We start from the raw sequence: 15,068 nt of genomic DNA, 5'->3' as shown, positions 1-15,068 counted from the left end.
GAGGCGTTCGTCCCGTAGGAGATCATAACCTTTCTTTCTCCTACGTGTGGTGAAGCCTGGTGAGCGGATGAAGGTACAAAACAACCCGGTGGAGGTGCGTTCTGCCCACATGCCCACCTGTTTCACTTCCCACAGTCTGCTGCACCATGTGGACCCCCAGATGTAGCCTGCAGAATAATCCACATTCGCACACTTGTGAAAGTGTCCATCTGGCTGCGCAGGCACTCGGTAAGCCTCGGCACCACACAGGCCCGGTGGTCACTGTTGCCGTGGCATTTAGGAGAACACATCTACTGTGTCTCTGGAAAGGGCTGAAGTCACGGTGGTGCCTGGCTAAGAGTGACCCGGTGGTGACAGGGAGCTAAAATAGAGAGGAACAGATCAGAACTCGCAGGAAAAAATTAAAAATCACAAGAAATGAAATTGGACTGCACTAGCTGTGCCTCAGGCTCCAGCTTGGCACCAGAGGCGCCACTCTACAGCTCCGCTTCACAGCTGCCAATGTTTAAACAATCAAAATTAAAAGTTCCCTTTGCAGAAGAGAATATTATTTCCTGTATCTTCCACTGACTGAACACAGACAGACCTGAGAAGCATTCAATGTAAACAGTTTTTATTTGTTTCCTCTTAGAAAAACTTTTCCACATAGTGGTTCAGAACTGCCATACAGAGAAAACATTTAACCTTTTCACAAACAGAACAACTTCCTATGCACGTAGATTAGATATTCTTTTATAAAAGCAAACAACAGGTAATAATATAACCCACATTTTGACATGCATTCATCAATGGTATAGATGACACACTCACATTCATTTTGGACTCTGAAATATCACTTTTTTCAATGTGGACTGATAAAAGATGCAGCTTCACTGAATCTTAAAAACAAGAATTTTGTTCATTTTATGACTTTGGGTTAGTCCAAGTCGCTCTCTAAAGTAATCCATTTGCTTACAAAATGTTGTCGTCCCACAAAAACAAAAAAAACAAAAAACAAAAACAAAAACAATGTCCCTGTGGATTCAAGACCTGCATCCTTTGGAAGACCACATCATTCCTCTCCCCAGGTCTGGTGTATCCTTTAAATATCTCAGGATTTTAAGCATCTGGCTTGTTAAAACTTTACTCATCCGTATAGACATGCTTTTTAATCTAATTTTTGCAATAACTGTGTTTATTCAATCAGTTCTTTAATTTAAAAAAATAAAAACAAGAAAAAGCACCCTCAAGTTTCTTCTTTACCAGTTTCTGTTTAGCACTTTATATTGTGTTGCCAAGCGACACAATACATACCGAAGTAAGGGTGGTAAGGGTCGGTCGACAAAGAACCTGGTCAACCGGGTAGGCCGAGTTCTTCAAAGGATCTAACCCCTGAAATACGACACACCATACAAAGACTCCAAGAAAGTTAGCTTCAACTTCCAACCTTTAGGCAAATCCTTGCATCGGAAAAGCCGAACTATCTCTTTAACCTCAGTTTAGTGGTGAAAAAAGTAAAGAATACATAAATAAGCCTTAAAGGGGCTTCAACTGTGCAGATATGTTGTTCCCATTTGATGGATAAAGACATATCCCAACGTCTAACCTGTTGCGTTATGCTAGGCTAAGCTAATATATTATTTAGGAATTTAAGTGAAGGCTAAGGAGATCCATGGAGCAGCAGCTTCGCCCACCAAAAACTACACAGCAGCTGCTGACGCCGTAGCTGCTGCATGAAGATAATCTGTAGCGAATCTGATGATAATATAACACGAGGGCAACTTGTTAGCACTTTCCTGTCTGTCTCATAATGGTTTATGTTTTCTCGGCTCGTGTCTCTCTGGGAAGCGTTCCTCTCATTTGTGGGGCAGCAGCGGGACAGACGTTGCTCTCGCCCCCGTCCTCGTCACCACTTCACGGGCTATTCAATTAGCACAAGAAGCATGGGAGATGGAGCCATAATGGAGCTGATGAGATGCACAAGGACAGGTGACACTAATCAGAGCGGCGCCCCATTGTCTCTGTGTGGGCATCATTAAGGAAAGAGAGCGATTTCAGGCTCTTTTTTCCTCTCTCCCAGCACGTACACACTTTCTCTCTCTTATCATCGGCTTGCAACTCGTGCAAATGTGCTTTCCGAACAAAGCGTGAGGTTTGACAAAGGAGAAAACAGGAAATGGGTGATGCTGTTTTCAGCAGACGGCACCCGAAAGAGTCAGGGTTTTGTGAGATCCCTTTTGATTCAGAAGACGGCGAGGCATTCGTTCTTCACCATGTCCGGGTTCTTGTCGTCTCCTCCGCCGGTTGACATTTGACCCGCCGCAGCTGATGCTTCAGATTTTTCCCAGAATTCCCCCCGTCTGCTTCTTGGCTGAACTGTGAAGGAGCTCCTCTCCGCCTGCCGGTACCGAGCGCTGAGGTAACTCGACAGACACCTGGGAAAACACCACGCACAAGCCATCAACGTTTCCACAGGTCCCACTTTAACGGCCACAACTTTCAAAGTACTTTCAATCGGAAAGACAATCAAACATTTTGAAGGTCTTGCAAAATCAGAAATATGGTGTCGATTTTTACGTCACCTATTTAGTAAAGAGACTTCACCTGTGTTTGATGTGATCTCAGTTCTTTGAGGATTTTAGAGGTTTGTCCAAGAACATTAATGAACAAATAGAATGATGAAGACCATAGAACACAGCAGACAGGTCAGAGATAAAGCTTTAGAGAACTTTATAGCTAATCTTTGTAATATATTGTTTAAAATAGGTAACTCATGGCAAAGCTTTCATAGAGCCACAAACACATATACTGCTCTTGGAAAACATTCCCATGTGAAACAGGTTTTTTCAGGAGCCTCTTACTTAAAAAAGAGATATCTGTCACTAATCTGCACACAGTAACTGCATTTAGTCATGTTTTTAAGTTTATTGATGCTCAGGGTGAAAAAAAGAGTAAAAAAGTAACATTCTGATCATATTGCCAGTCATATTTTTTATTTACCGTCAATAACTGACGTTTATCATGAGAACTATAAATCATAATTCTTATCAGAATACTAAGTTTTTCATGATAAATGATAAACAATACGATAAATGCCCATCCATAGTTGACAGAGCTGTCCAACTGGGACATATGCCTCCTCTGCTAAGACCGCAGGAGGGTCAAAGGTATGAATAAACAGAAAGTGAACCAAAAGACACAAAATCTTCTTGTAAAAATCTTCATTTGTAATAATTGTAAAAGTCCCATCCGCACAGACACATCTTCCTCCCATTCTGCTGGTTTCCATTTCCTCTCGTTCCTCCCCAGAATGTGGTTTTACATTGTCTAAGCCCCAGCAAGGCAATGTATTTCTGTCTAATTAGCTACATTCAAAATGAGATCAAATAACTTTATTAGTGGAACAACATAATCCTAATCTCGTTAATAAGAGTATTTCCTCTTATTAAGAGGGTCTTTAGAGTGTTTGGGAGACTCCTGCTGAATTCATTCTGCTTTAACTTGTACGATGTGGCCATTCAGTTGAAGTTACCAAATATTAAAGGAAACTGTGGCCATTTCATGCAAAGTTTCTGTAAAGTACATCAGTGCCCTGGTACACAAGGATCTTTTCTTCATTTGCTTTGTAGCTTGAGATTGAGATTGGTTTGGAAGTATCTCATTTGTTTAAAACAAAAAACCAATCAATCATGATCAATATCGACTGATATGAAACGCTTATGTACTGATGCTTTACAGCCAGGATGTTCTACCCAACACTGCTTACTTAACTTATGGCCTAAAAACTAAAGCAGTAAAATCAGAATTAAAGCACATAGAGTTCACTTCAAACGATCATTAAAGTTAATTAGTCGGGTCGGATCTGAACTACACTGGTGTTGCGCGCCAGCCAGTGAAACCAGTGAAAACAGATGAATGTCCACTTAACACCAACAGTACTTGTTTGGAACAGTGGAGAAAAAAAAAAAAAAAGTCAGACTGTCTCGCATGTAACACGAACCAATAAAGGGTGAGGAAAATGATTGCCTGGTCGCTTCCACAGTCACAGTATCCGCGACGGAGAAAATCCGTCTTCAGTCGTGATAAAAGAGCTCTGTGCCATTCATGCTGCTGCATACTAACTATCTCAGCAATCAGTTCATTATCATTAGGTCCATGTGACTGATGGAAGGGCTAATCGCGATAGCTTGACTCCGAGGTGGTCGAGCAGCAACACTTTGTATCGTTTCCTGCAATCAGCAGCCACTTAATATCAAGACATACACCTTTCAGTGCTGCCTGGCACCCTGATGGAAGGCCGGCCAAATCAGGACTCATTATTTCCAACTGGACTATTTGAACTATGAGAGTTAATATGTTTTAATTTAACATTTTTAGGAGCTGAAAAGCACAGCGGATGAAGGCAGAGAGAGAGAGAGAGAGAAAAAAACCTCCCCCGGTAGATTGAGAGAATGGATAACCTCGGCCCACATAGTAATTGGCTGCAGAGGCAAATCAATGGCCTGCATCAGAATTGAAGCATTCTGCTTGTTTACAACATCTATCATTTGTTCTTATCAAGCTTGATCAGAGCAATTTTCCCTCCCTTAATATAGGTTTGATGGCACAAAGAAAAGCTCAATTCTCCCAGAATTGGAAAACACATTTCTTGTGCTTTGTTGGTAACTAAACTGTCAACAGATAAGAGAGTCCACAGTATCAACTCGGCGGGGTTGGGGGGGGAGAAAGAGGGGGTGATTCATCTTCCAATTGCGCTGCTGTGTTTTCCTCTGGAACAGCTGGAAATATAGTCCAGAAGAGAAGCCTTTGCTTCAGAGCGTTTCCGCTCAGAGTCGGCTCCAACTCACAAGGATGTGCAGTTGCCACTTGGAAAAGGCCCCCATTTTTTTTTTTTTTTTTTTTTGCTATTACACATCTAGAGAAGGGCGACCCGTCCTCAGGCAGCTCTCCAAACTGCTGGAGACAGTAGCGTGAGGTGAGAGAGCAGTGTAGGCCACTTTGTATCATGTCAGCGCTTGTGCTTAGACGCCGTCTCCACAGTGTCCCTTGTCACCAATCACATCCTTTTAAACCACCCAGGGAGCTTGACGCCACCCCACCCGCACACACACACACACACACACACACACACACACATGCACTTCTTATCTGTCAATGCCGCTTAAATAATGTAATTAATGACTTAATTAACATTTCCATAATCTATTTTAATAAATCTAACACGGCATAATGAGAGTTTCTAACCTCCGGGCGGTGGCATATAAAAATTCACAGCGCGGCGCTGAGCGGTCAGGGCACTGTCTCAGCGCCACACACTCTCACCATGACAGCAAAGGAAGGAGAGGGCGCATATTGTGTGACAGCCTTCCGAAAGGCGGTTCCGGGCTGACAAATGTCATGTGACTCGGTGAATGTGTCCACTGGGCGACCTGCGGCGGGAAGAGGAGGGCGAACCGAAGGACTGGTCTGGAGGCACCAGGGCAGCCACGGCAAAAAAAAGAAAAAAAAAAGAAAAAAAAAAGTTGCCCATCACCGGAAACTGAAGGACTGAGACGTTTTACTCTGAAAACACAAAGTTATTATTATTTTTAAAAATGTAGGTAATCAGTAAACAGGAGTGGTCAATGTAAAGTGTCACAGGAGTCTATGACGTTTTAAGATGAAATGAAGAAAACTTATCCACATACAGAAATCAAATGTAACGTTAGCATAGCATGTTTACTTTTTAATTAAAATAAAAAAAAAAAACTAAAATCATATTAAGTTATGTAACTTTAATAAAAAACATATTTTAAAAATATTTGTTTAAACTGTAATTATGCTGTGGCTGTATAATATCAGACAGATAATCTGTGAAAAAAGATCCAGGTCCTCGCAGAGCTAACTAGATTCAACCAATCAGAACTAGGAGGCGGGTCTTAGCGCTGTCAATCACCCTCGCATTGGCCTGATCATTCAAGTTCTGATCTGGATCTTCCTGATAGCATAGCTTCAGTAAGAAACTATGTTAATTCGCATAGCAACCGATTACAGCAGAAAAAACTGTTGTCATGTACAGGGAGTACACAAGGATGATTGACAGCACTAAGCCCCTCCTCCTGGCCCTGATTGGTTGTTTTTGATGGGAAGCATTTCTTCAGATGGCAGTAGCTCAGGGAATAGCTGGAGGAGATAGATATTTTCACAGATTATCTATCATAACAAATCATCACCATGATGATAGTTTTAGGGAATGTGTAAATAAAAGTTACAAACAGAAGCTTTAAAAACAAGTTAAATACTAATAGACTGTGATGTGTAACTACAGTAAGTCAGACCTTCCTGTGGGATTCTGGGATATCTGCAGCGTTCTTCCACAAAGTGTGCCATGATGTGAAATTAATGAAGATATTTTCTTTTTAGGCACTTTAATTCTGTTTATTGTTTTTCAAATTTTAATGAGTTGATCCTTAAAGGCCACCGTAAACTGGACAGAAACTGATAATGCAGATCTGTACAAATTAATTTATCCACTTAAATGAAATCACAACAAGTGTACTTGAGATGTTAAAGATGATTTTTAGCATAAAACCTCCCTTTAAGTGTGGTTTTATAAAGTTTCCTATGTTTTGTGGAAAATCTGTAAGAGACGCAACGCTGTCAAAGCTTCTAGCTGGATGTCACTGATCTGAAACTCCAACATGGCTGCCTCTAGTCTCATAACTACAGTAACAAGTGGTTTAATTTGTTCTTCTTATTGTTTGAATCACATTCAGTCAGTCACAGACACTAAAATGGACAAATTAAATAGCTAGTAATTCCTCATTGTTTCCAAATGATCACCAGAGACACATTCAGGTTGGATCTGGTATTAAAATAGAATATATTATTATTATTTTTTTTACATTTAATAAATCTTTTTACCATCAGGTCAAAACATGTCATTTTACAAGGTAGCAGAAGTTAGTTAAATGTTGCATAAAACTTAAAATCTAAAACAAAAGTGCACTAACTGCAGTCTATACAGTTGTGTTATTAAAGGAAATAGTTCCCATTCACTCATTTATATGTATAAATTGAGAAAAATACATTAAACACTTGTTTTAAAGCACAGTTTTGGTCGAGAATAAACCTATTGATAGAAGCAACTTTAGCTCTTTAAGAGCTATAAACCAAGAATTTAAAAACTTTCTGTTTCAGTCATAATTTATAACAAGAGCAGAAGTGACATCTATTCTGCTTTACATCAGTTGCTGTAAAGCAGGACTCTAATTTTATTTTCAAACAAAGCCTCTATCTATGGAGCTGAAGTCTTAAACTACCAAGCTATTAGCATCTTCAATCAACTGTAGCATTACATAGTTAGCACTACTAGCGTAGCAGGCTCCATGTGTAGGCCTGTATGTTTTCTTTGAGATTTCCAAAACCCTGCCAACATTTCCAAATCTCATGTTTCATGAAACTCAGGGACTGAAAACTCAAAAGATTAAAACTGGAACAACGTCTGGTTCTAAAGCCAAAAGTGGTGTCGTCCAATCAGGTTTCCCTCTGACATCTAATGCTGTGTTTTCTTAATTTGTAGTTGTGCTTAGTTAATGTTGTGTTTTCTGAATATGTTGTTTAGACCTTTCACAACAAGCAATAAATCAATTAATTGCACAATAAATTAAAAAGAGCTCAATAATTTCCATTTGCACGAGTTATCATTTTTCTCTTTTCTCTCTTTCTGATAAAAAAATCCAGTTTTATTTATCATCCACAGACTGGATGATAAAAGTTCTCAGTCTGGTGTTCTGGTCTCCACCAGCCCTTTATTTGAAGGGCAATTTTACTTAGAGACTTCACGATTCATTTTATTATTGTGTCTGTTGTTTTGTTTATGTATTTCGGATATGTTAGATGTCTTCCAGTTCCAATCGTTCATTAGGATTTAAAGTTTATTGACCTTTGAGAATTTTGTTCTTGCATCATTACGCCACTGAGACTTGAAAATGTTCTCAAAACAATAATATTTATCACAATAACATCTGGGACAATTTATTATCCAGCAAGAATTGCTATGGTGACAGGCCTATTGTTGCTGTGTTCTTCACTTTGTCGTTGCGCTTATCGATTTGTGGATGCGGTTTGAACTCAAGGGCCACCGTATGAACGAGTGGAGGACATGAGCAACAGCGAGGCATCGTGGAGGGTTTGCTTGTTGATCCCGCTCTCGTCCTCCTTCAGGAGATTAGAAGGCGGAGTGACGGGTGGGGGGTGAAGGAGTCGTGGAAGGAGGGGTCGCTCCTTACAAGGCCTCCCAACCCCGGGGCTGACGTGTGATTGAGATACACACTGACAGGGGGCAGCAGGAGGCTGGCACATCCCAGGCAGTACGAGCACCACGCGGGGGCCACGGGGTCTTCATAGACCACCAATCCTAATGAGAGTGCCCTATTATTCTGGTAATAACACAACAAAGCATCAGTCAGCGGAGAAACCTGCGCGGATCACTTTATACGGAAGAGTCCCCCGACCCCAACAACCCTGAGGCTCTGTTCTTTTCCTCACAAGAAACTCAATGTTTTTGTTTGTTTGTTTTGTTTTGGGGAGGGGGTTTTTGTCACAGATTCTTCCAGAAATAAGGTGTTTCCTTTTCAACTACGGCACATCCTCGGCGCGCTTCGGGAGCGGGTAGAATACCTGCGGAGGAGAAGTGCCAAGAATGTGGCCTGTTGGAGGCGGCTGAACACGCTGTAAACAAACCCGTTTCCTGTCATAAAATTACAGCTCATTAGTAGCGCGGACAAGGCCTTCAACAACATAATGATGCAGAAGCTCTCCACCGCTGCCACCGCATTTATTAATTACCAGCTGACTTGCCGCATTCCTCGCAAAGGCAGTTAATAGGCAGAGAGGGAGAAGTTATGGGCCTTGTTGAGTTAATTACAAACAGCCTCTCTTCCTCCAATTTGAGACAAAACACCAAAGGAAGGACGCATGCACGCAGAAGACAACTTTTAGTTTCGCTACTGGCACAAGGAGCAGTTGCAGTTTATCCGAAGGTCCTCTCTGCTGTTGCAAAAAAAAAAAAAAAAAAAGCACATTAGAAACAATAACTGGGGATTTTTTTTTTTTCCACAAAGAGCGCCGCTTATCTAAATCTCAGCTATCGCTTGTCACGGGGAAAGGTGGAGAGGTCACAACGAAAACATAGATTGATTTTCAAAAACAAGTATAATGAATTGAAGTTCTAAGTATCCCCACTGAGTAACTGAGTACGGCAATTACTGATTACATAAAACGCTTTTTTTCTTTTCCTCTCTCTCTCTTTTAATCTGATTACGGCGTCCACCATATGTTGCTTTTCTAATCAGAGAGTAGATATCTAATGTAATATTTACGAGGCGGATGTTAATAAAAACAGACTGTTCATTTACTAATGGTGTACAGTACAGCAGGCATCAATCCAATTAGCAATATCATAATAAGGGAAACGCTAATAATAAAGCGGAGGGGCGATGCTGTGGCTAGTGGTCAGAACTGACATGTTTTTACAGTTCTTTGGATGAGGAAGACATCGTGTAAACAGAAACACACGAGTTATTAATAAGTGTACTTTACATAAAGTGTAATTAAAGAAAATGAATTCCTAATAATTGATTAGAGGTGTAAGAGGATGAGATCGCTCTACATTAAAATATTGTATTTCTTGCCAAAGTGAAGTCTTTCTCGCAAAGCTCGATTTATTTGTGACTTTTGTCTATTAAAGTAATTGTGAGCTCGCGTTAGTTTGAAGGCATGCACATTGTTTTAGGACTTTTATTTTGAAGTAAGAGAGGAAGCAGCTTTTAAACTTAAATGAAGCAACGAGTGACTGAACACCAAGATTCAAACTCTGGACCCTGTTGCTACCAGATACCTCATCCCTTCATTTCAGCTTCCAAAATACTGACTGATGGCACTTTTTAAATTTTGTTGTTCTTGTGACAATGACAATAAAGATTTATCTATCTATCTATATATTATAAGTTAAAGCAGCTCGTTGTAGGGTTTGTTAAATGATAGGGTTTTAAATTAGCCATAAGGACAAACAATACAGGATTTGACGTCTTAATTGATAAAGAAAGCTTCCTGCTGGACTAAATAGTATTGATGAAAGAAATAACACTTTCAGTTTTTAGACGCTCTTCTAAAAACAAAAAGCTTTTCTTTGTCTGTCGGAGACTTGACTTAATTTTATGAGCAACTTTAGCTGCTAATAAAGTCAAAGTTGGTAACTGTTAACCCCTGATCAAAATCTAAAGTACTTCAAACCAGGAAAAGATCATTCTGGACTGAGCAGCCAAGTTTTAAATCGGAGCTTAAGACTTTTTAAAACAAAGCAACACAAAAATGCCATTCTTAATTTTCTCAAAGCGACTGCTCATCTCGCAAGTTGAATGTGTAATTACACCCGTATACGTGCAATTAGAGATGTACGGTAATAGTTTTGTGGTTTTCATTATAATTTATTTTAGTTGTCTTTGTCATTTGGTTTTAATTAGTCTTTAGACTGGGCTTTTTGGTTTTTATTAGTTAAATATTGTTTAGTTTTTCCATACTTTGGTTCATATTTAGGTGCAGAATTCAAAAAGGTCAAATTATTGGGTTGACAGAAATTGTCTAACTGATGTAAACTGCTTGCACTGGGGACCAAAAAAAAAAAACAATTTCCCATCATTTCAAAAAGCTAATAAATAAATTCAGAAATATGATAATAAAGGGCATCATATCTATAACTTAAGTATGTTTTAGCTAACTGATATAGTGTCAGTTAGCTACTGCTTTCCCCCGTTAATTACGGTATTTCTTTCAGGTAATGAAAAGGTTTTCTCAGTTTCAGTCTTGGTTATTTGGTTAGCTTTGGTTAGCTGTAATAGCCTTGGCTACCGTATGATAAAATACTCACATGGCGAGCAGCAGCTCTGTGAGGAAGCCGAATAGGGCCGCTGCCACTTTAAAGGTGATGGGAGGTGAAGGGTCATGGAAGGCCGTCATCAGGCAGTGGACCACGAAAGGCGCCAGTCCCATCAGAAGCAGCACGGTGACCAGGACGAGCCACGTCTTCCACTGGGAGCTGACCGATCGCCATGGAGACGTCCTCTGCAGCTGGTACTGGAGAAGAGAGCAAGAGGGGTCATCACATCATCTCACATGTCTGATTTCACTAATCACCAGAAACTTTGTGAACTAAAGGAAGAAAAACAAAAGAGGTTGAAAAAAAAACCAAAAAAAAATTTGTTAAGTTAGGGAGCCAATTTAATTGGGCTAAAAAACGTAGCTTCAAATGATTATTATTATTATTATTATTATTATTATTATTATTATTATTATTATTTTGGTGTTAACTTTGTTATTATTAAATGTCTTCCAATTGGTTTATCAGCTCCAGCATACAGTCCTTTCCCAAAGTTCACACCACTTTTAGCTTTTGTTACATTTGATCACGATTAAATAAATTTCCATTACATTATCTGGATTTTATCTGCTAGATACATTTTATCATATTAGGAAGAGAAAAAAATTCCACAAAGAAACATGGACATTTTTGAGTTTGAAAAGTCAAAAATGTTCGTCTTTTCAAACTCAGAATTTTTTTTTTTCAGAAAAGTTTTTTTTCTAGAAAATTTGAGATTATTCTCAAAATTTCATTTTTTTTGAAAAAGAGCAAATAATTGACTTTTGGAGCTCAGAATTTGTCTTGTTTTTATTTTTTTCTTTAGAAAACGTCCAGATTTCTTAGTAAAAATTGACTCCTTCTTTAATATCTACAATGGATCGACCACGCTGTCACAGATAGACCAGAGTAAAGTGGGGACTGATTGTGAAATAGAAGTAAAGTGGCTTTCAAAAGTTACTGCAAACAAAAATCTGAAAAGTGTGGTGCATATGTTTCCAACCGTCTTGCTCTTTAACCTCAGAGTAGAATGGAGAAGTTCATTTTCCAGCAGGAGAAATAATCTTGATATACAACCAGAACCACTACAGAATCGTCCAGATTTTGTAATAAATAATTAAATATATTCATGTGTTAGAATCTAACTGAGAGGTTTTAACAGGACTCTGTCCAGTCTGACAAAGCTTGGGTTATTTTGTAAAGAACACAGAGCAATGACTCCTCTGGGTCAAAGTATGCCACGCTTTCCAGCTTTTTATATATTTTTTAATACTGGAAACCATGTGTTATTTTCATTCTAATTTGCAATTATGTCCCTCACTTCATTGGTCTATCACAAAAGTATCAACTCAAGATTTGTGCTTGGAATGTGAAAAAAATGGAAAAGCTACAGAGATGTGCATACGTTAGCAACATTAGCCTTCTGCAGCTAACAGATTTAAGATTATAATAATGACCAATTTCAGTTATAATGCTCTTTATATTTCAAACTGAGATCTCAAAGGCCACATCCACACAATGATGATGCCAAGCTACTGTATTGCAGCCTATAAACATGCTAACATTTTTTTGGCAGTTAGCTGTTAGCAGAAGCTATTTACATTGAAATATTTGATGTTTATGTCCATAAATCTACTGTCACTTAAGTCAACTCTAATAAGATGTAAACAGGTATTGATAAATCTGGAAACACATTAGAAATAGTGATTTATTTATCTTTTTTTTTTAGCTGTCTCATTTAGCATATAGTTACAAAACTAAGAAATTGCAGGCAGAGATTTTTATTAAACTACTAAAAGTATTGCCTGCCTACTTACACAAATAGCTCCAGACCATTGGCTGTCTATACTTTTTAAAAAACTTCAAACATCCGGTGCGCTGCAGCTTCAAACAGTAAACATGCTGTGAGTTACAGAACTAAAGGGGAATATAAAGTTCCTATAAGACGACCTCCTGTTCAATGTAGCATGACCCCGTGGTAATAAACCCCCATTGGAATAAATTTAAACTAACACAGCTTTCACTTTAGGTTTAGAATTGTTATATATAACACTAAAAAAACAAAACAAAACAAACAAAACAAGAATCAAAACACATACTCATGCATAAAAAAACACTGAAAGATGCATGCAGTCATTAAGCCCGCCTGCAAACACCGCCTTAAGTCCTGGGCAAATATGGCTTTGCTCTGGAGACAAACCAAACCACTTAAACAATGTTTGATTAGCGTCTGGAATTCATCTGCAAATGCACACTCGCCTCAACCTCTTTCATGGCGGCTATTCATTAATTAGATTCTTTGTGCAACTGAGCTATCCTCAGTGTTTAAGGTTACATCAGGCCCCACTAAGTGGCTGGCTGATAACAGAATGCATCCATCTTCATTACTCAGGCCGCTGTGTCTGGGCTTGCTCCTGCAGCAGTGCTCTGTGTCAGTGGGCTCTAAACAACTCAAAACATTTCACTGCACACGGATCCTGAACTTTTTGCCTCCTTGGATTTTAGTCACTCGGACTAAATTAGCGGATTGTAGTTTTGAATTCTTTTGAAGTTTGTTGCTTATATTTGGAGGTCATGCAGACTGATGAACAGAGGCATTGTGTGCAGGTTGTTGGAAAAGGTGTCGTCCTTCTAAATCAGTGTTTCTCCAACTTTTTCAAGAGAGGACCACTTGACCCATCGAACAAACACTCACGGACAACCTCACTTGAAACTGCCGCTGCAACAGCACAACATCTTACTATGCAACCTGAAATTGAAATTTTAGTCTCTTAATGAACTTGTTGTTCATGAGAAGGGCGATGCTGTTTTGTAAATCGTGAACAAGTCTACTGAAATCCAACAGTTTCCTTTCAGCCCGACGTAAAGAAGGATTTTATGTTAGGTGTTAGAGAACTAAACGGAACTAAACAGCAAAACGTTATGAAACCAATGATATGACTACAATTCAAACTTTATGTGACATTATGTTGCTTTGATTGGTCAATCTTTAAAAGGAGAACTACCACTCTTAGAAAAGCCCAGCGAAAATTATGAGCAGGATAACTTATTCCTGTAAATAAATGCATAAAATGCAGCCCCAACTCATTACCATCACCATCAGCGTGTGCAGCATTACTATAAAAATTAAATGCCTAAAAGGTTTTAAAAAGTCATAAAGCACAAATAATTGTATGGTGTTCCAAGAAAGAGTATTTAAGGAGGTGGAAGAAGGTCGGTGGGGACATTATGAATTTTCCAGACACATAGAGTCATTTTATACCACAATCAAGTAACTGTTACCTTCAGTCGTTGTGAAAATGCTGCATATATATAAAAAGCAACTTTAAAGAAATTTGACTTTGCAGAACATCCACATGTGAGGCCTTGAAACTGATGTGAAATTGTCTTAAAATGAAGTCCTTGGCTTTTCTAAAACCCTCTAGTTTCATTTACTGGATCCGACGTGAAAGGCCATCTGACTTTCAGATATATTTGAGATTTTAGATGGACTGCAGCAGGTAACATTTTCAAAAGGAAATTCACAAACCAGATGAAGGCCAGCTGCAGAGGGGCCGATAACTGAGTGGATTTTCATGTTTGTTAAACTTTGCAACCAAAATTCATGTATGTGAATTTCTCTGAGCATGAATGCTGTGCTGTGGTGTTTTTCAGTATGTTTACAGTAAAACACTGTTTGCCTTTATACATATATTGAAAGAAGGGGGGGAGGAAATGTTTTCATCAGGTTGACAAGGTTTTAATCTGAGCCTCCAATCGAGACTGTTTTCACTGGGCTCAACGTTCGATTGCTTTGTAACAGACTGACCTTCACATTTTTAGCAATTCAAACTTTAGAAACTTGCCTTGGTTTCACCTTAAATATAACTTCAGGTTGTCTGAATTTTAGGTTTCAAACTGAGCCTCCAATCATATTTTTATTTTTATTTTATTTTTTTTTAATTAACAAGACCCAAGCCATTGAGTACAACATTGCATTTTGTCTTGGATTGAAGTTGTTCAAAATCCAAACATTTGAATTTGGCTGCCAGCCAACAACCTTTAAAAAAGACTAACACTGGTTCCAGTGAGTGTTGCTGGTTGAGAAATTTTAACTTGGGAGCTATTTTTAATTTATATTCAAGTTGAAATTTAAAAAGTGTTTTCTTACACTGAAGTAATCTAAACCAGCATTTTGTGTCCTGTGACAGGC

The 15,068-nt window shown here is 38.9% G+C and overlaps 1 protein-coding gene across 3 annotated transcripts in view; it reads right to left on the bottom strand.

Moving 5' to 3' along the window:
* Positions 1-595: 595 nt before the first annotated feature.
* The window catches only part of LOC122838169, a 116,404-nt gene continuing 101,931 nt past the window's right edge, over positions 596-15,068 (bottom strand). For 2 of the 3 annotated variants that reach the window (XM_044128591.1, XM_044128593.1), the window contains 2 exons: positions 10,889-11,094; positions 629-2,414 (listed from right to left, as the gene is read on the bottom strand). In XM_044128591.1, the coding sequence (XP_043984526.1) occupies positions 2,222-2,414; positions 10,889-11,094 (399 nt within the window). In that variant the 3' untranslated portion in view covers positions 629-2,221. Of the gene's footprint in view, positions 2,415-10,888; positions 11,095-15,068 lie in introns of all 3 variants that reach the window. The other variant, XM_044128592.1, reaches the window with a different exon arrangement.

The sequence above is a fragment of the Gambusia affinis genome, linkage group LG10 (genome assembly GCF_019740435.1).
Source record: "Gambusia affinis linkage group LG10, SWU_Gaff_1.0, whole genome shotgun sequence".
In the NCBI taxonomy this organism is placed as follows: Eukaryota; Metazoa; Chordata; class Actinopteri; order Cyprinodontiformes; family Poeciliidae; genus Gambusia; species Gambusia affinis.
Note: the sequence above shows the minus strand (reverse complement) of the source record. Positions and strands in the feature narration are given on the sequence as shown.